Genomic DNA, 21,690 nt, shown 5'->3' with positions numbered 1-21,690 from the left:
TAAGAAGACATACAAATGGCCAACAGATGTATGAAAAAATGCTCAACATCACAAATCATCAGAGAAACGCAAATAAAAACCACAATGAGATACCACCTCACCCTGGTTAGAATGGCTATCATCAACAAGACAAACAGAAACAAGTGTTGGAGAGGCTGTGGAGAAAAAGGAACCCTCATCCACTGTTGGTGGGAATGTAAATTGGTATAGCCTCTATGGAAAACAGTATGGAGTTTCCTCAAAAAAATTAAGAATAGATTTACCATATGATCTAGCAATCTCTCTCCTAGGTATTCACTCAAAAAAAATCTGAAACATTTATCTGTAAAGATGTATGTACTCTGATATTCATTGCAGCATTATTTACAATGGCCAAGACATGGAAACAACCAAAGTGTCCTTCGACAGATAAATGGATAAAGAAGTTGTGGTATATATATATATATATATACAATTGAATACTATTTTGCCATAAGGAAAGATGAAATAGTGCCATTTGTGACAACATGGTTGGATCTTGAGATGATTATGCTAAGCAAAATAAGTCAGACAGAAAAAGTAGAGAACCATATGATTTTACTCATGTGGGATATAAAACTGAAAGCAACAAAGGAATAAGACAAAGAAAGAAAGAAACAAAAACTCATAGACACAGACAATAGTTTAGTGGTTACCGGAGGTAAGTGGGGAAGGGGGATAGTAGACGAGTGTAAAGGGGGTCAAATATATGGTGATGGAAGGAGAACTGACTCTGGGTGGTGAGCACACAATGGGATTTATAAATGATGTATTACAGAATTGTACACTTGAAATCTATGTAATTTTACTAACCACTGTCACCCCAATAAATTTAATTTAAAAATGTGGATGTGTTCTGTTGAGGTCTATATACCCTGCCTCATCGCTGTCTGGAGACAGCATGTGTATAGGACACAGACACACACACACAGAGGGAGAGAGGGAGAGAGGAAAAAAGAGAGAGAGGAAAAGAGAAAGAGAGAAGGGGGGTGGAGAGAGAGAGAGAGAGAGAGAGAGAGAGAGAGAGAGAGAGAGAGACACACACACACACACACACACACACACACCGTCTAACCCCCGGGGAATGCAGATTAACTGACCACAGTTAACCCCACTCAAAAGGGAATTCCCTGTGAGAGCTACGGAACCCTTAGTCTCAACTTTGCCACAAATGCTGGAGTCAAACCTATTGCTTTAAAGCCCTAAAAATAATTAAGCTTTTTAAATATGACATTTTGTTAAACAAATTAACCTGTATTTTAACAAAGAAATTAGAAATCAGATTGTTTTATCTCCATTTTCACTTTTTGGCTGCTGTTGTTTGAATGTCAATGTTCTGCTTTCTTTGGGAAATATCATTATCTTTGTGAACATTTAGAGTTTGACCAGTAGAGTCTTGTTATATTAAGAAGTTTAAATAGGCAAAACAAACTTTTCATCTAGAGGTAGAACACAAAACTTTCCTTTATTATTCCTGGTGACAAATTAATCTTTGACCTCATCTTTCCCCATCATTTTCTATTCAGTCAGTCATTAAGTCCCATTGCTTTCCCATTTTTTTTAAATACCTCATTTCAACCATCTACTGTTCATGTTGACTATTTGCCTTTATAAAAAAACCACACACCCAATCCAAAGTTATGCAAAATTCAACCATTAGAGGAATACATTTACCAAATGCCTTTTAAGCAATATTAAGATAATAGATTTTTACTCTTTAAACTATTAATACATTAGTGTATATTTATAAAATCTTTTAAAATAATTTTTATGCTAATATAATTTTAATATACTGTTATTTGACTATATTCATAAGTAATACTAGTTTGTAATTTCCTTTCTTGTATTTGTTAGGTTTTGATATCCAGGTTATGCTAATTTAAAAATGTATTTTTACTCTTTATAACTTTTGGATTATATGGATTATATTCATTAATAAAAAAAACCCTCAAAATAAATTGGGAAGCATACTGTCTTTTCCCTTGCTCTGGAAAAGCTTATAAAAATATAGGAAATCTCTCTTGAATTTTTAACCCTTTGAAAGTTTGCTATAATTTTCCTCCAAAACCATTTGATACTGGGCTGTTTTGGAGTGGGGCTATATTTTTTAATGCCTCCTCTTCAATGACTATGGGCTGTTTTAGATTTCCTATCTCTTTTTGAATCAATTTTGATAGTTGGTTTCCTGGAGAAGTGGCACTACTTTTCGGGGATTCATTTATGTTTATGGTTAACAAACGCAAACACACCCTACCTGTAGTTTTCCCAGATTTTGGAGGCCCCACAATTGCAATCCTAATGGGCATAGTAGGCTTAGGTTTGGGTTGGCGGATATATTTGATTGGGTTCTTCATAAATTTTTCTTTAGTTTCCTTACTAGAAAAAAAATAAATATACTGACGATGGATTACAGGATAAAGTGGATTCTGTGAGTTTTCCACTGGCTTGATGGTCTCTCCTTCACTTAGCTGCAATATACACACAATTAAATTAGTAAGTTAGCTTTACTTCATACATCATTTCCCTCAATACATTTGAAAAACAACAATTTGCAAAATAAATATTTCTTATAGAATGAAACTAATTGTAATCAAATATTGATATTAAAAAACTGTGTGAAAAGAACAAATTATTTTATACCCACATGTAATTAATGTCATCTTTCTTAAGTGGCTTTCAGTTTATGACAATTATAGTTCTTCTGTTTCCTTTATAATGTATTTAGTGTATACTGAATGTTTATGCCAGGTAATGTAAAGTTGTTTGGATATATTCATGGGCTTATTTATCTTTACAAATAGGTCCATTCCTAAGGTGGTGTTACAGATGGAAACATGCTGCCCAAAATTTATAGGTTGAAACCCTAACACCCAAGTGAATGTATCTGGAGATAGGCTTCTCAGGAGGTAATTAAGGTTAAATGAGTCAGGAGCGTGTGTCCCGCAATAGGACTGGTGTCCTTATAAGAAGAGGAAGAGGCACCAGGCGTATCTGAGTGTGAGCACAGAGGAAAGACCATATGAGGACACAGTGAGAAATGGCTGTCTACAAGCTAGCGAGAGAGGCCTTGCCTGAAAACCGCCCCGCTGGCACCCTGGTCTTGAATTTGCAGCCTCCAGAACTGTGACAAAATAAATTTCCATTGTTTAAGCCACCCAGTTTGTGGTATTCTATTATGGCAGCCTGAGTAAACAGGTGGGATCCTGGGTTATCTTTTAGGGTGTACTATCCTGGTAGGACAAATCCCACTGGCTTGTCTTCCATGTTTTTATATAAATGAAATTCCACGCACATAAACATTAACAGCAGCCACAAAAGAGAAACATACACTAAAAGGCCGCCTAAGGTATAGGGAAGGGATGGAGTAGGAGGGGTAGTCCCACATCTTTGTGTCGGTGATGATGAGAACTGGGTAATTAACTGATGGTAGGTTTGAAGATCTTTTTTGACAGCATCAGATGGCCAAGCCTCAGCCATCCCTGGATTTGAGAGAGTAGATGTGAAGCAGTGTGCTAATGTCACTCCTCCCCCAGAACTACACCAGGACAGTTGTCATCCTTCAATGGTACTATCAACACCATCATGACCATCACTCTTGGGCTGGAGTGACGTTCACGGCTGGGAGCAAATGCTAAGGATAAGGAGTAGCTCAGGGAGAGGGTGGGAATATCTGCCCTACACTTCGTATTGCTAACAACAACAACAAAAAAAGCTGAACATTTAATGGTTCCATTTCAAATTCCTTACAATAGTTTCTGCTGTTGCCCAAAATACCTCGCATGCTTCCTTTCTCCTCTGCAGGTCAGAATACCCACAGTGTTATCAACTCAGAAATACCAAATTGTCAGACACTCAGAAAAATTCCCAACAGCCCTGAAAAATGATTTCTTATATGCTTAAACCTTTCCTATGACCATGCACTCATTACTCCACAAAGCACTTTTGTACAACCCCAACTATGTTTGGACATGGACTCCCCTTTCTTTCTCCCTAAAGGGGGTACTGATTTTGCCTGCTTCTTTCTCTCTCTTGCCCATCTCAGAGAGAAGGCTAGGTAGGACATGACTATTTTTCACAAGCTTTTCAGGTGATTCTATTACAAGCTTCACTATCCAGTTCTCTGTGGAGGCAACTGCCATGGTGTTTTATATTTTAGCATGATATTTGAAAAGGTTTCTCTTGAGATTCTTATGGTTAAGATAAATAAGATAGCACAATTAAATAGAACTGAAACTGATTGTGTCAATGTCAACCATGAAAGAGGTTTCAAGAAACATGCACGTGGCTCCATTTTGAACCCATCCTCCAAAATACTTTTTATCAGTGACCAATAATAGGAATACATATTAATAACAACAATAGCTCACATTAGTTGAGTACGTACAAAAAATCAAGCAGTGTTGCAAGCACTTCACAGTGATTAACTCATTTCATCATTGTAACAATGTTGTAAGGTAGAGACTATGGGTATTCCCAGTGCAAAAATGGGAATGGCTCAGAGAAGTTAAGTGATTTGTTCGAGGTCACTTAGCTAGTAAGGGGTGTTTCTGAACCCAGATAGTCTGGCTCCAGAGGTTACGGTCTTCTCCTCTGTGCCACATCACTGATGGGAATGAGAAGGTACGCTGGTCGAGTGAGCCGCTCACTACTACATGACAGTTTTTTATTGTCTACGTAGTGCTTACTAGTATCCGACAAGAACCTGTGCGCTCACTTATTTATTACCTATCCTCCCTCGCCAATCCAACTAGAATATAAGCTCCATGACAAAAGAAAGTTTGTCTGTCTTGTTCGCTATTTTATTTCCAAGAACTAGAATAGTGGCTGGTATGTTCTTTGTTAATATTTGTTGAAAACCATCCCACATTTGAAGGTATTAAATCTGTTTGTCCACATAAGTACTGTATTTGCCAAAATATAGTACTTAGAAATAAGTTTGTTAGAAACATCGATGGCACATTCTATAAGGTGTCTCACACTTTTTAGAGGGCTTTATACTCTTACATTTAATCTCAGTGGCTTGGTGGCATTATTATTCCATCTTACAGGTGAGGAAACAGAATCAAAGAGGTTAAATGACTTGCCTAAAATTACATAGCAAATTAGTATCAGAGCTCAGCTCTCTAGATGTTTAGTTTGAAAATATTTCCACTATCTTCTTCTGCTACTAAGTTAAAACCCAGTTGGAATTGGATTATCTCTACAGAAATAGACAAAAGAAACGAAAACCTTTCAACTACTTTTCCCACTTCAGAAAGGCAAAACAACCACATATTGTTATAGCTAGCTAAGAATACTGTACAGTGCTTACTATTTTTGAAATTACCCCGTCTTCTTAGACATACTTAAATAAAAGAAATAAAAAAAGCATTATACTCTCAAGATCCATCCATGTTGTCACAAATGCTCCTATATCATCTTTCCTTAACGCGGAATAGTATTCCATTGTGCATATATACCACAACTTCTTTATCCATTCATCTATGGAAGGACATTTTGGTTGTTTCCATGTCTTGACCACCGTAAACAAAGCTGCAATGAACATTGGAGTACACGTGTCTCTATAGAGAAATGCTTTCAGATATAGGAGCATTTGTGACAACATGGATGGATCTTGAGAGTATAATGCTAAGTGAAATAAGTCAGACAGACAAAGCAGAGAACCCTATGATTTCACTGATATGTGGTATATAAACCAAAAAGAACAAGACAAACAAATGAGAAACAAAAACTCATAGACACAGACAATAATTTAGTGGTTACCAGAGGGTAAGGGGGTGGGGGGTGGGAGATGAGGGTAAAGGGGATCAAATATATGGTGATGGAAGGAGAACTGACTCTGGGTGGTGAACACACAATGGGATTTATAGATGATGTAATACAGAATTGTACACCTGAAATCTATGTAAATTTACTAACAATTGTCACCCCAATAAATTTAATTAAAAAAAAAAAGAAATAAAAAAAGAACTTTTTTTTTATCATGCTTTCAGCTGCATTTGTTGACGTTACCTTTACAGGGTCCCAATAACCGAATGTGCTTATATATTTATAGGTAACGCTGAGCATTTTCTGGGCAAGGCGTGATGATATTGGATAACATTTCTCAAAAATGCTTGCACGATTCTCCACCAGTGGTTTCAGTTTCATGTTCAACAAATATTGTACAATGTGAATTTTCCGAGCTCCATTAATGAGAAATACTGGTATTAAAAACTTGTCAAATTCATCCTGATGAGAAAAATCATGAAACCAAATATGTTTTAGTGGGAAGAAGGTGGTAGTACTGTCACAGCACACAGACATTGCTACGTCAGTCTAGAGCATAAATATCTTTCAGTTTCCGAGTGAATGCATGTGGGCAGCTATTAGGCTGGTACAAAAGTAACTGTGGTTTAAAAGGTTAAAAATAATTGCAAACAAAGCAATTACTTTTGCACCAACATAATAAACCCTTTGACTGTATGTGGCTTCCATGCTGCCCTTGATTTATTAACTTGTTTCCATAATTGAAAGTAGTACTGATAAAAGGGAATATAGCCCTAAAACACACATTTCTTTTGAAACGTTAAAAAAATAACCAAGGCGTAAACCAAATTTCTTTCGTTTCATTCTCAAATGTCACTTATGAATTATGAAAAACAAAGGAAAATTAATAACCTGTATTACTTGTAAATTAGTCATCTCTGCTTCATATTTTTCTCCCAGTTCACCTTTCAGGCGCTCAAGTGCATCAGTTTCTTGTTCTTCCTCTTCCTCACTCATCACTTCCTCATCTTTTGGAAATTCGTCTTCGAGGATGTTGTCAATATCGTCATCATCATCATCATCTTCAGCCCCTTCCTCGCTAAGTTCTTCATCTTCTCTAACAACCTCAGGGAGAAAATACTTCCTTTTACTATACATATAAAATAGGTAACAAATGATACTGCTAACTAATCATCTGGAGTATTTTGCGTCACTGGATCTTAGTTGCTATGGCACGGCAACATTCATCTAGCAACACAGTAAAATTTTAAATATCTGGCACCCCAAAATTTAATGCCTTCAAGATTCTGCCACCGTTGTGACCCCATATATAAACACAGAGATAAGATATTAAATGCTATTTATGTCTATGGTTGTCAGAATCTTATGCTGTTGATGGTCTTCAGTAAAAATATTTAAAGTAACTGTAAGAGTATAAAGCACTCACTAGCTGTGTTAGCTTGGACAAGATCAGTTTCCTCAACTGTGAAATAGGAATAATAAAAGTACCTACCTCACGAGTTTGTTGGGAAGATTAAATAAGTTGATACATGTAAAGCCCTTGGAAAAGTGTCTGGTACATGGTAAGCATGCAAATGACAGTTATTACAGTTACTATGTTACTTTGTTTAAAGCATGTACTAATAGACTAGTATATGCCCTCTAGGAGGTTACAGCCTATCTGAGGAAACCAGAATGATACATAAATGATTATTAAAGACTGTGACAGGATATTGATAATAAGTGGTGTTATATGGCTTTCAGTGTTATATGGTTTCAGTTTGCACAAAACTGAACCCTGTCATATTGATCCTCCTGCACTGCCTCCACACTCTTCTCCCTGAAGTAGTCCTTGTCTCAGAGCACTGCTTTCCAGTTGGAAACCTGAGAGTTACCCTAACTCCTCCCTCTCCATCTCTGCACATCCAGTTTCCCAGGACTGTCATCTGAAATGACACTCAGGGGCCTCTGGTTGGCTCAGTGGGTTAGAGCGTAGTGCTCATAATAGACCAAGGTCACTGGTTCCATTCCCACATGTGGAGGGCCAGTGAGCAGCGCCCTCCACAACTAGATTGAAAACAACAGCTTGATTTTGAGCTGATGGGTCCTGGAAAAACATACTGTTCCCCAATATTTCCGCCCCCCAAAATAACGCTCAAAACTCCCTCCTTTTTGGTCCCACTCTACTGTTTGCTCTCTCATTATTTCTTGCCTGCAATCTTCTGTTAGCTCGGTATTTCCTAATCTTTCTAATTGATTAGAATCCGCTTTGTTTAAAAGGCAATAATGTTGTAAAGATTTTGTTGGGTATCCGATGGACATGCGTCCTATTTGGGAGACCACCTCAGGGATACTGTGGATACCTGATCATGGCATTGTACACCAGAAGCTAAACATTAATGAATGCCAACTATAATTTTATATATATAATGTGATGGTTCAGTGTGAGGTCGGAGGGATAGTGGATGGGGGGAGGGGGGTTCACAGTGTGAGGGATATAAATGATGAACGTCTAAGTATTACCTTGTCTTGTACACCTGAAACTAATAAATAAAAATAAATAAAAATAAATAAAAAAAAAAGGCACCTGGAGATGGGATTTGAACTTGAAGGTGCAGGGAGGAAGAAGAGAGGACAGGGCCCGTTCTTGCTCTGGGTCTAGGTTCCTCTCACTACAAAAGGAGGTTGGCAATGGGATAGTGTTTTTTAGTTCTGGTTCTTTTTCATTTGAATTTGGAAACCATTTGGTCCTCTTACTACATCTTCCTTTTCCTTATTTTATTTCCTTTTCCATTTTTTTTTTAATCCTGAGATTTGATTTCCTAAGGGTTATTGGAAGTATGGTGGGATGAGGCCACAAGCTGGGGACACCTTATTCCCCGATAGACTTGGCTCGCCTCTCTGGTTCTACTTAGTGGCTCTTCCAACTTGTTTGTTTAATTAAAATAAATAAATAAACTATATAAGTTTAAAAAAGAAATTCAGTTTTGCTATAAAGATCAAATTATACAACATTATATAGTGTAAAAAAGTCTCTCTTCACACTCCCATCTTTGTTTCTAGTCTACCTGGAAATGATTTGGATTAACAACCTGATTGGGATTCTTTAGCTGTTTACACACACACACACACACACACACACACACACACACACACACACACCCATTTTATTTTATTATACAGAGGGTGCCAAAAAAATGTATACACATTTTAAGAAAGGAAGAAACTATTAAAATTGTAATAATGTATACCAATAACAAAAGATGAATACAAGTCACAGTTGACTTCTGCAATTACAAGAGGTGCTCAAAGTGGTGACCATCCACGTCCAGACACTTCTGAGCATGGTGAACTACTGCCTGCGCACGATGGACCATCTCTTAAAATGTGTATACATATTTTTGGCACCTCTGGTATAAATGAGATTGTCCTATTTTCTAGAACTTGCTTTAAACATAATTTAGCAATAAATTTAAAGTTCTTTCCATCTCAGAACACATCTCATTATTTGTATTTAGCCATTCTTGCATTTAAAAAATGTGTTGTTGTTGTTTTTTTTTTGTTGTTGCTCTAATAGAAACCAGTTTAGAAAGTAACCAAATAAATAGTAAAAGGTAGTCACTTTTGACTCTTGCGATATTTGGTTTCTCTTTCCTGCTAGTGATGATGAGGAATTTAACTAACTTATATTACTCCTCTTTTCTTTCTCTTCTGCCTGTTCCCGAGTTTTAATCATATTTTTAATTCTTCATTCTCCTTTGACTGTCTGAAACTTTAAATATTATTCCAAACATCTATTTATTCATGTCTATTTACAATTTTTAGATGTATGTTTTGATTCCTCACGATTCAAGAGGATGTCCTTACTCTTCCTTGCACTTTTCCCTCTCTTTAGTTTCTAAATTTTTGTCATCAATACTATTATAGTTCTGTCTTGTCACTGTAGTTAAGTATTTAATGCCTCATGTAGAAATTGATTCTAAAACTGATAGCAAACAAACCGCATTAGATTAATTATGGAAATGGAAATCCAATAAACAGCACTGCCATCTTTAATCACGTAACCGTTTTTCACTACAGCCGCAGATATAGTGACAGAGGGGCTACCACTCTTTATCAGTTTCCATGAACTCTTTTTTGCTCTCAGTTTTTTCACAACATCTTCTTCTTGTTTTATGGGTACAAATTCTTGAATTTTCTCAGGGAAACTGAAATATTTTTAATGTGTAATAATATTCCCTGTATGGTCTATTTGTTTGAGAGTCAACTGTTCTGTTTGTTCATTAGCTCTTCTTCGTGCTGATACTTTTCCTCAAGTATATGGTAATTCTTGGTTGTTCATTCATTTTTATGAACAAAGGAATAAGTTGATTAACTCAGAACCACTGCAAGCTCTGGGTATGTGAACAGGGAAAGCTGTATTACCCTTTCATTTGAGATGTAAGGCAGGTTGGATCTTGCCCCAAATAACTCAGGGCACCCATCAACATTCTGTGGCACCTGGCATCTTCTAGGCAGATTATTTAACTACTTTAGAAATTATTTACCATTTTTCTTCATGGGGGCAAATGTCACTGTTATATGAGGAGCTGGTGGGGGCAACCTTAAATAACTTTTATGTAATTAACCTCTTGGACTTTCTAGACAATCACATTATATGCAAATGATGACTTTAGTTCTTACCTTTTTTAACATGTATGCTATTTATTGTTCTTATAATATTGCTTTGGCTAGTTCCTTCAGTACAATGTTGAAATTTTTTAAGGTTAATATCTTCAAAATCTTCACAGCAGACGATCTGAGAGACTCACAGGTCAATTCTTTTTAGGGAAAAAAAGTTTTTATTTTTCTGTAAATGCCAAATTGACCTTTTGGAACAGTGCTTTTTCCTCCTGACATATTGCATCTTTTAGTCCTTATGTTAGGAGATGCATGCTCTAAAATTCATGGTTTCAAAGATGTGCCTCTAGTATGAAGGAATAAGTTCACTTAGCCTCTAGCTGATAATAACCACAAACATGGAACACACACACACACACACACACACACACACGCATGCACATTTTATCTTTCTTGCTCATTCAAGGGGCTCTGGAGAGTCAACAAAGGCAGATTTTGGAAAGTAGTAAAATTTTGGAGAAAATTTGTTTAGAGTGAGTTCTCTGATTTTGTGCATTTTATCATAGGGCAGCCTGCAGTAGAGTGGTGGTGGCTAAGGTGGCTAAAACTCTCAGAGAAAGCTTGCTGTCTTTCCAGCTGGGGCAATCCAGGGAAAGAGGCACAACCAGGGCATTGGAGAGTGAGAGTAGATGCCAGAGTTGAGAGAGCTAGAGAAGGGAACACCAAATTCAGTTTGTAAAGACTGTCCAAGTCTCTGGCTAATATCTGAACCTGCACATATGGGCTGTTTGAGAACAGTATAAACTGAACTGCCACCCACTGCAGGCATCACAAAGTTTGCAGGCTTAGTCTTACCAAGTTAATTGCCTGCTACAACAAAAAAGCAGCCCTTTCGTGAGGCATATAACAGAATTCAAAATCCCCACAACATAACATTCATAATCTTAGGATTTAATCCTAAATGAGGATCATGAGATGTAATCCATTCTCCTAAGGAAAGATAATCATTAAATACCCAGTCCAGCTGTTAGAGTTACCAAACAAAAACTTTAAAGCAGTTATTATCACTATGATTAACGAGTAAAAGGAACATACACTCATAATAAAAGAGGAAATCTCAGGAGGAAAATAAAAAAATATAAAAACAAATCAAATGAGAATTTTAGAGGGAAAAAATATAATATTTGAAATAAAAAATATTGGTTGGGCTTAAAATAGAATGGAGATGACAGAGAGAGGGAAGAATCAGTGAATTTGAAGACAGATCAACAGAAACTATCCAACTTAAGTTTCTTAAGAAGAGAGGAAAAAAAAGGGTTGAAAAAATTAACCACTTCAGGGACATGTAGAATAGTGAAAGATTTAACCTATGAGTAATGGATTTTCAGAAAGAGAACACAGAGCAAATGGGGCAGAAAAAATATTTAAAGAAATTATGTCTGAAGTTTTCTGAAGTTTAGTGAAAGATATAAATTTACAGAGTAAAGAAGCTCAGTGGAACCTAAACTATATAAATATGAAGAACTCAAACCACTGAAAAGCAAAAATACAGAAAAAGAATCTTGAATGCAGCAGAGGAAAACAATTCAGATGATCACTTCCTTCTGATCCCTCTGGCTCCTATCATACCAGAGGAATAAAGGAAGAACATCAGAAATGGTAAATATCCGGATAAATGTAAAAGAGGATTTAGTTTCCTCTTGACATATTTAAAATACACATGACTTTTAAAAACAAAAACAATATTTTTTTTCTTGTGGGGTTTATAATGTATTCGGTTGTAAAACACATGCCACTGGAGCATACAATACAGGATGTTGGCAGAGTGGCGTGGGTGTAAATGGATTTAACCAGTCACAAGGTTTCTGTAACATTACATGGAACAATATTAACTCTAAGTAGAGTGTGAAAATCTAAGAATGTGTATATAATTTGAAAGCAACCACAAAAAATAATGCATAGAGGTACAACTAAAAAGCCAACAGATAATTTAAATGGATTTCTAAAGAGCTTTCAAATCATCCCAAAGAAGGCTGGAGAGGGGAAACAGAAAAGAGAGGAGACAAACAGAAAGCAAAAACATTCATGGGCTCAGAGGATTAGGACTAGATTTGGGGTACGTTGTCATGACTGTCTGTAGGGGAAGGTAGGGGGAACTTCTGCATCTGGGTGGAAGTTATGCCAGGAGAGTGATACAGATTATAGTCAGAATGCTTACAAGTAGAAAGGAAATGAAAGAGGAAGGAATGAAGAAATGGAAGAAGGAGAAGTAAAAGACCGATTAGAGTTTGGAAGCTCTTCCCAAAACTGATGCTCACTATTCAGACAGTAGATTCCTTTATTATACCAGGGAGTAAGGCTTCCTTCTAATTCTAGATTCTGACACACTACTGTCACCTATTTGGTTTTCAATGCCTTCAAAGTCAATCCCCAACCTGTGCACCCACGCACACTTCTGCTTGCTGTTCCATCCTAAAGTGTCCTCTCACATAGGCCTTTGGGCCTGTGCACTCTGCCTTCTCTCTAGAAGCTCTCAGGGATGTTCCAGGCCTGCTGCTTGGTCCTGAACCTTGTTTCGACCTCATTTGAATCCTGACTTTGGCTTCCTCTCAGTACTTAGTGTATGTATCGCTGCTAACTATTCACTCCTCCTGGTTTTCCCCTGGCCATGGCTACTCTACACCTAATGGAAGGGATGCAGGCACCAGAGAAGGAGCCAGTAGACAGGAAGAGAGCCAAGACACTTGAGTGAGGAGTAAGAGTAGAAGCAAGGCCTCTGAGGAGCATGAAGATACGCAATGTAAATCTCTATATGAGGGGGTTTGGCTTATAGAATATTCTATAATTAACTTTTATTGGGGTGACAATTGTTAGTAAAGTTACATAGATTTCAGGTGTACAATTCTGTATTACATCATCTACGTATCACATTGTGTGTTCACCACCCAGAGTCAGTTCTCCTTCAATCACCATGTATTTGATACCCTTTATCCTCACCTAGTACCCTCCTCCCCACTGACCCTCTGGTAACCACTAAACTATTGTCTGTGTCTATGAGTTTTTGTTTCTTCATTTGTTTGTCTTGTTCCCTTGTTGTTTTCAGTTTTATATACCACAAGTCAGTGGTATCATATGGTTTTTGACTTTATTTTGCTTAGCATTATAATCTCAAGATCCATCCATGTTGTCATGACAAATAATAACAAGTTTTTGAGCAGCTGTGGAGAAAAAGAAACCTTCATACACTGTTGGTGGGAATGCAGATTGGTGCAGCTGCTATGAAAGCAGTAGGGAGATGCCTCAAAAAATTAAAAGTAGAATTACCATATGACCCAGCAATCCCTCTCTTGGGTATCTATCCCCAAAATTTGAAAACATTTATCTGTAAAGATATATGTGCTCCAATGTTCATTGCAGCTTTATTCACAGTGGCCAAGACATGGAAACAACCAGTGTCCTTTGATAGATGATTAGATAAAGAAGTTGTGGTATATATACACAATGGAATACTATTTTGCCATAAGAGTGGATGAAATAGTGCCATTGGTTCTTGACTTTTTCTGTCTGATTTATTTTGCTTAGCATAATAATCTCAAGATCCATCCATGTTGTCGCAAATGGCACTATTTCATCTTTTCTTATAGCAGAATAGTATTCCATTAAAAAAAAAAAGAATATTCTATAGTCACATTGGGAGACTAAAGTTTCACACGATGGCGACATTTTCCTATGAAATTAATGGAAGTAGTCACCTTGAGACTTTGAAGTGACTTCTAATGTTAAAATGTTTTATTTGCTGCTAAACAGTCAGCCAGCAAAGACAAGGGAAGGGCTTGCCTTTGCCCTTCCTGGGACAAACCTGGGAAGGGCTTTATCTGCATAGGGTTCCCCGATTAGTTGTAAAGAGGTGAGTCCTGGAGCTGCATATTCTGTACAAAGAGGCAAATGATGGGAAGGCCCCTGGTTCTGTTCATGAAAGCAAGCTCCAAGGTCTGCTTTGTCAGGATGGATTTGACTTAGTGTTGCATTAACTGATTATAACAACCACACTATGTGATCTTTGAGATACCACATTTTGTTTAGTCCTTTTTGTCTGAGGCAGTAGCAGGACATATCTTATAAAATTCTTATAAAGGAGTTGGAAAGAAAATCAATACCATTAGGTTTTAGATCAACTTCTGGTTATAAATACTTTGTTTGGACAAACAAACAATTGTTCTGGCCGCTCTTCTGCAATGTTTGGGCCCACAGTTACAGCTGCATTGTATCAAGAGTCTTCCGTATGTAAACCCAGCCTATCCACACCAGGGGACACGTGGCTGAAGGTGTAGCGAGCTCTATTTTCTGTTATCCCTCTTTTCTCCTTTCCCTTGTTGAGTTGAACATTTTTATACAGATGGAAATCAGATTAAAAAAGTGACAGCCTTAAAAAGATTTTATAATGGTGCCTTAAACTAGAAGGAAATGCAAGAAGGCAGAGACTACCGTATTATTTGCCTTGGTTACAAGGGTTACTTGTCAACTAACTGTATAACTATGAGCCTCAGGTTCTTTACAGAACTAGCTGGTCTAGTCACACCTCCTCTTTAACTCCTGCACCCCCAAACAAGCTTGGCTGCAGCATTTGGGTCAGCTAGGTAAATGTGGGAATAGTTCCTCCTTAAACAAAACAAAATCCACTATCTTGAAGGTTTATGTTTTTAAAAAAATCAGCAGATGGAGAGAAGAAGCTGTACTCAGCCTCCTGCACAGTATATGAGCCTGAGGGTTCACAGGCTCTGCTCCGTTCCATTCTTTATCTTGAGATAATCTGCATTTTAGTCCCAGCGCACCTTTACAGGTTCTCTGTCTACTCCTTAACATCCAGCTCCTAGCCTATCTCCCTGTGGCATGGGACAAAGATTGATAAAAGCAAAAATGTGTGAAACGCAAAAATTAAAATCCAAAAGCATAGCTTAATGTAGTATTATATTTTGTATTAGATTATTTAAACATCTTTAGTGGTTCTCTTTCCTTTCAGAGTGTTCATTTTTCTGATTTTAAAAATAACAAAAAGTCATTGTAAACTCTTATGGAATAACAAAAAGGATAAAGAAAATAAAAGTGATATATATTTTCACTGCTTCTACATAAACTGTATATCATTCAAGACTTTTTTCTATGCATTTTTTTATTTTATACTGCACATGCGCATACACACACACACACAACATGGGTGTCCTGCTTTAAAAAATGTCTTACCTCCGCTTTCTTTTTTTTCTCTTTCTCGGCTATAAGTTCAGCCCTTCTTCTAGAAATCATATCATCCTATTAAAGAGACATTTAAATTTTTAATGGGTAGTGATAAAATGACTTTCTATGTATTAGTATATTTAATTCCCCATATACATATTTCCCACAGTGGGAATAACATTTGGATGGAAGGATGGTGAGCTTTTCCAAACAGTATGTGAGGGTGGTTATTATGCTACGACATCCTTGTAACTCCAGACTGCTTGGTCAGCCATTTCCCTACAGACGGATAAAGAACACATGGGGCCACACACTCTTCTACCAACTTTGGAATTCCTACTCACATTTATTACTTATTAGTTTGCTTTTGGTGAAGAGCTGGATTTTGCACATGGAGAAACAGGGAAAAACTTGGAGGCAACCTGTTGGAAATGTTTAATCTTTTATCAAACTATAAAATATAAGAGCCTACTAAAACCTAAAAATATGCATACCAGTGGGGAAAGTGTATGTACTTTGGATACGTTCACAGACATGGTGTATGGGCAGTCCTCCGAGCTTTCCAGGGGCCTCTAAATCTAATGCGATGGATCCTTTGCTATGTCCCCAAGGTTCGCATGAAAACTAATCAGCCCCACTTGGATTCGGGGGCTCATTGGCTCAGGGCTCTCCAAACTGGAGTCCCTTTAAGTCCTGAGAGATTAGAGTGATGCCTGAAGACGTGCTCTGGGGGCTCAGGTCTAAACCAGCAGGACCCTGCTGCTTTTATCTGGCAATTAGTGAATATATACTCTGGAGAACTTATGTTTTGTTGACACTCAACAAATACTTGTAGATAAAATGATAAAACTGAATGGAATAAAATTCTTTGTTTTTGAGCCCTCCCAGAGATTCTATAGCTCTTTACAGGATGAGAGGTTACAAAAACTCTTATTATTCCTTTTTTTTAAACCAGAGTTTTACCAGAGGTGCTTTAACTGCAGAGTTGTGAAAATAGTCTCCTTTGTGTTTCTGTAACATACAGAGACCACTGTAGATACCATAAGGAAGTACAAAGTATGCACAATAACACACTCATGTATTTGGAATCTATTTTTCCTCTGATCCTTTCACTCAAATTAAGTTGTTTAGTAGAGTTCAACTAATTATTGCATGTCTGCCAGATGCCATCACTGTTCTGAGCACTGCAATACATATATTCTTTCATTTTCTGTATAAGCCGTATCTGCCAGGCAGCCAGTATTATCCTACTCTCTAGGTGAGTGACGAAGTCAGAGCGTTTAACTCATGCAGTGTCACGTGGCCAGTGGAGGGCAGTGTAAGAAACTTCCAGATGTGGGAACGGAAAAGCATAAGGCGTGTTGGGTGCTACAGTTATTTCTCAGTTGTTCCAACTGAGAGAGTTAGAAAGAGGATTTGGAACAAGATTGGTAGGCTTTCAATGCCAGACGAAGGAGTTCAGACCTTAACAGGGTGGCTAGATCCAAACAGAGTTTTAAGAAGACCAGTCTTCTGGTGGCCAGAAAGATGGCCTGGAGGGCCCAGAGATGAAGCCAGGAAGGAAGAGTAGGAGGTCACTGCAGGAGTGCCGGGTGTGAGCTGAGAAGGAGGGGAACGAGGACAGCGCTGTGGGTGTGGAACAGGAGCTGATGCATGAGGTTATGAAGTAGCTCTTGAAACCTCCTTTCTTCTGTCCCATATCCCTCAAGTTCTCAGGGCAGGAGATGTCCACGAGGGAGCTTCATTGCCCTAGAGCTGCTCTGTCTAATATGGAAGCTACTAGTCACTTGTGACTATATTAAAATTAATTAAAATTAAGTAAAACTAAGTATTTGGGTTCTCGGCCTCTCTAACCCCATTCAAGTGCTCAGTCTCACACGTGTGGCTCGTAGCTACTGTTTGCAGGTGAAGGCACCGGCCACAACAGTCCCACCGTCACAGGGCTCCGTGACAGCGCTGGTCTAGAGGTGCCCAGCCCACAGTGAGGTAACACACCATGTGCTGTGGTAGTCCCTCTTCTATATTTCTGTTCCATTCCCACGCGGACAGACACTTTGGCCCATTTTCTTCAGAGAGATCAGGCAGCAGAACAGGGAAGAATGTCATCAAGAACAGTGTGCAGCTGGTTACCTTTCCACATCTCCCCTTACTTTCATAGTTTTTGGATGGCTGAGAGCTCAGCTTGCCTCCATTCTGAGTGGGACAGGGGTGGTCTTGGACACGCACTCTTAGTGTGGTAGAGCAGAGGGATGGATGGCAATGCCCTTGAAGGGATTTCCTCCAGCTAACTCCAAAAAGAGTTTGCCGATTGTGTCTCCGCGATGGAAGAGGAACGTCATGGTTTTTAACACTTTGCCTACAACGAGGATTGAGTTGTGAGAATGTATTAAGCAACTTAAGTTATAGTATCTCAGAATTGGATTTAACTGATCAGCTCTCTGACACTACAGAAAGGTTTTTTCCACAGCATTCCTGCCAAATGTCCATTCAGCCTGCGTTTATTGACAAATAGCTCACTGCTTTCAATCTTGGTTATTTTTGGAAACTCTTACTAATAATGAAATACATCTCTTTTTACCTTCCTCCTGCCAATGGTTGTTCCTTCCCTTGAGGCCACATGGAACTACAAGCTCTCTTCAGCATGAAAGCCCTTCAAATAATTGAACACTGCTCTCATGTGCCATCTTAGTCTTCCTAGTTCCAGATTCGAAAGCTCTATTCTTTCTACTCCAGCCCAGATCTATAGATTTGCCATGTCAAGACGTGTCATATCAATGTAATGAATCATGTAGTATGTACTACTTTTTTTGCCTGGCGTCTTGCACTTAGCATAATGATTTTGATAATCATCCATGTTGTAGGGTGTATCCACAGTTCATTTCCTTTTAATACTGAGTAGTAGCCATTATATGGATATAGCACTTTATTTATTTAATCAGTTTTATAAAATGTTAAGATATTTAAAGTGTACATCGTGGTGATCTGATATATGTAGACACTGTGAAAGGACGCCTCCCATTTAGTTAATTAACACATGCATCACCTCACATATTTATCTGGTTTTTTTTTTTGGTAACAACATTTAAGTTCTCTTTTAGAAAATTTGAATTGTACAATGCCATGTGATCAACTATACGTCAGATCTTCAGACCTCATTTATCTAACAGCTGAAAATTTGTACCCTTATACCAATCTCTCCGTATTTCCCCCAACTCCCAGGTTCCGGCCACTACAACATATGTATGGGGTTATTTCTAGGCTCTCTATTCTTTTTCATTGATGTATGTGTCTAGTTTGCTATTGAACCTTTCTCTGTTGAATTTTTCAGTTCAGTTATTGTACTCTTCCACTCCGTGATTTCTGTTTGGTACTTTCTCATATTTTCTATCTCTTTCTTGAAATTCTCATTTTATTCATGTGCTGTTCTCCTTACCTTGCTGAACATATTTATGACCATTATTTTAAACTCTCTGTCAGGTAAATCACTTATCTCCTTTTCAGTAAGGTCTGTTTCTGGAGTTTTATCTTGTTTTGGAATAGCCCTTCGTTTCTTCATTTTCTTTGACTCTCTGTGTTGGTTTCTGCACATTAGATAAAACAGACACCTCTCCAAGTCTTGACAGAATGGTGTTGTGTAGAAGATGGACCTCATTGATCATCCTGGCCTGAGTTCTTGGCTGTCTCTCAAACCTTTGTGATTGTTCAAGCTACCTTCTGTGTTCTTTGTGGCTCCCAGTAGTTGAAAGTGTGCTACGACCCATCAATGTCCCAAAGGGGAGACTGCAGTCAACACAGGCTGATGGGAAGCTGAAACTTGGGGCAGCAGATATTTTGATACGGGTGAAATGGATATTTTCTTGTTCGCCCAGTGTGTAGGAATAAAAGGTACAAACTTGCTCAGCTAGTTTCTGGGTTTCCTTCAGAGGGAATTGCTTTGTGTATAGCTATAGCTTCAGTGTGTCTATGAGAGGAGTTCAGGAGGCTCCTATGTTTCCATCTTGGGCCAGAACCCAGGGCAGTCTATCTGGATTTAGTTTATTCATTCATCAGTTGAGGGCATTGTATTGTTTCCACTTTTTGGCTATTATAAATAATGTTGTTATGAACATTCATATACATATATTTATGTGGACATGTTTCATTTCTGTTAGATTCCTAGAAGTAGAATTGTTAGCTTCCCTATGACACTTCTGAACACTGTACGGAATACTACTCACATCACAGTTTTAGAAAAGACATTCTAAGCTAATATCTGGATCTGTTTCAGTATAGGCTAATGTGGCCTTCACGGTGGTGTCACAATTCCAGGAGCTAGTGAAAACGCCACTGAGAGTTTTAATTCTCTGTGTTTCATGCCTGCTCCACTTGCTGCCTCTTCCACTAGCTCCTGTGTTTGGTACAGGGATACTTTAGTGCTACTACCATCTTAACTTTTATTTGCCTTGGGGAGAGAAGCATTAACATGTTGATTGATACTCACATAAGCCTCAAATAATTCTTAACTCTTTAATTATAAATACTCTTAATATTTGTGGAAAAGTGTTTTTATATTGACTGCGGTATTAAAATCAGAAAACTACATCTTTTTAAAGACCACTTTATAAATTGAATAGATGCTCAACCAATTTACTCCCATATTTTTTTTACATACCTTGATTTTTGCCTTCATTTCTTTGATGAGATTTTTCCTGTCTAATTTCTTCTTTTGTTTCAGTTTCCACTTTTCAATTAGGGGAGGCAGGAGGCGATCAGAAACATCTTGATCATCAACTTGTATAAAAACAGCAGCATCTGGGAAAAATCCACGTTCCCCCAGAAACTGGACTTCATCAGGATATCGTGGGAAACCCTCTAATATAAAACCTGTGGAACTAGGTGGAAATTCAATAATTTACTTTATTTGTTCAAAATATTATATTATGAATATTGATTTAAAAATGAAAGAGTATCGATAAATTCCAACTTTATACAAGATGTGCAATGAATAGTTTAAAGTTTACTATAGTATCTCTTCTTTTAATATTTCTTTTTAAAAATATTTAATATATATATATTTTTTCTAACCACCTAAGCCACCGGACAAGCCCTCTTTTAATATTTCTGTCTGTATAAAAATTATGTGTCTTCTCTCAAAAGTATAGAATTAGATTAAAATTATAATATTTTATACTTATATTTATACTATAGATAAGTTCTCTTTAATTGTAAATAGTCTTCGTATTTGATGAAACATTAAGAAAGCATAAATTCTTTGCCTGAGAGGAATATCCAGCCAAATGAACGTGTCACTTTTTATGTAAAGGTGGGCTTAGCTAGCCCATCTTTAGTGGGAATCCACCTTTCAGTAGTTTTTCTTTTAACAATGCTTCCTTTCATGAGACAATTCATACCCTCTTCCCCAGGTCTTCTTGTAAACAATGACAATTATTAATGTATATATCTGGTTCATATGTGTAAGGTGATTCTATTCAAATAGGATTATCAAACTTGATCAAGTATGATGAAACTTTAAGAATCCTGAAAATAACTGGAATGTTAACACATTTTCACTATGGAGTACCTATAAACAATCAGGCTTTGAGAACTTGGCTTTGTTTAGCTGACAAAGTCAATATTTTGAATGAGAATTTATCCTGTTTATTTAAAATTTGGTTTGTTTAAATATTTGCATTTAAATATGTTTTCTTCTTAATATGAACAGGACCTTCATGAACATTTGACAGTTTCAGCCCTTAATTGGCATTTAAAAATGTTTTCTGTAAGAAATAAAAGGCATCCAAATTGGGAATGAAGAAGTTAAATTGTCACTCTTTGCAGATGACATGATGCTATATATAGAAAACCCTAAAGTCTCCACCAAAAAGCTATTAGAAACTATCAACGAATACAGTAAAGTTGCCGGCTACAAAATCAACGTACAAAAGTCCATTGCATTCCTATATACTAACAATGCAATCTCAGAAAAAGAAATACAAATGACAATTCCTTTTGCAATTGCAGCAAAAAGAATAAAATACCTAGGAATAAACTTAACCAAGGATGTGAAGGACCTATATACTGAAAACTATAAGA

At 37.4% G+C, this 21,690-nt stretch overlaps 1 protein-coding gene across 1 annotated transcript in view; it reads right to left on the bottom strand.

Moving 5' to 3' along the window:
* The window catches only part of AK9 (adenylate kinase 9), a 135,613-nt gene that overhangs the window by 12,410 nt on the left and 101,513 nt on the right, over nucleotides 1-21,690 (bottom strand). The window contains exons 28-32 of the mRNA XM_081044575.1: nucleotides 20,270-20,489; nucleotides 15,628-15,693; nucleotides 6,679-6,891; nucleotides 6,031-6,249; nucleotides 2,273-2,486 (exon numbers count right to left, since the gene is read on the bottom strand). Of these exons, the coding sequence (XP_080900701.1) occupies nucleotides 2,273-2,486; nucleotides 6,031-6,249; nucleotides 6,679-6,891; nucleotides 15,628-15,693; nucleotides 20,270-20,489 (932 nt within the window). The remainder of the gene's footprint in view (nucleotides 1-2,272; nucleotides 2,487-6,030; nucleotides 6,250-6,678; nucleotides 6,892-15,627; nucleotides 15,694-20,269; nucleotides 20,490-21,690) is intronic.

The sequence above is a fragment of the Rhinolophus hipposideros genome (assembly GCF_964194185.1).
Source record: "Rhinolophus hipposideros genome assembly, chromosome: 3".
Classification (NCBI taxonomy): Eukaryota; Metazoa; Chordata; class Mammalia; order Chiroptera; family Rhinolophidae; genus Rhinolophus; species Rhinolophus hipposideros.
The sequence above is the reverse complement of the archived record's forward strand: the minus strand, read 5'-3'. Positions and strand labels throughout refer to the sequence as shown.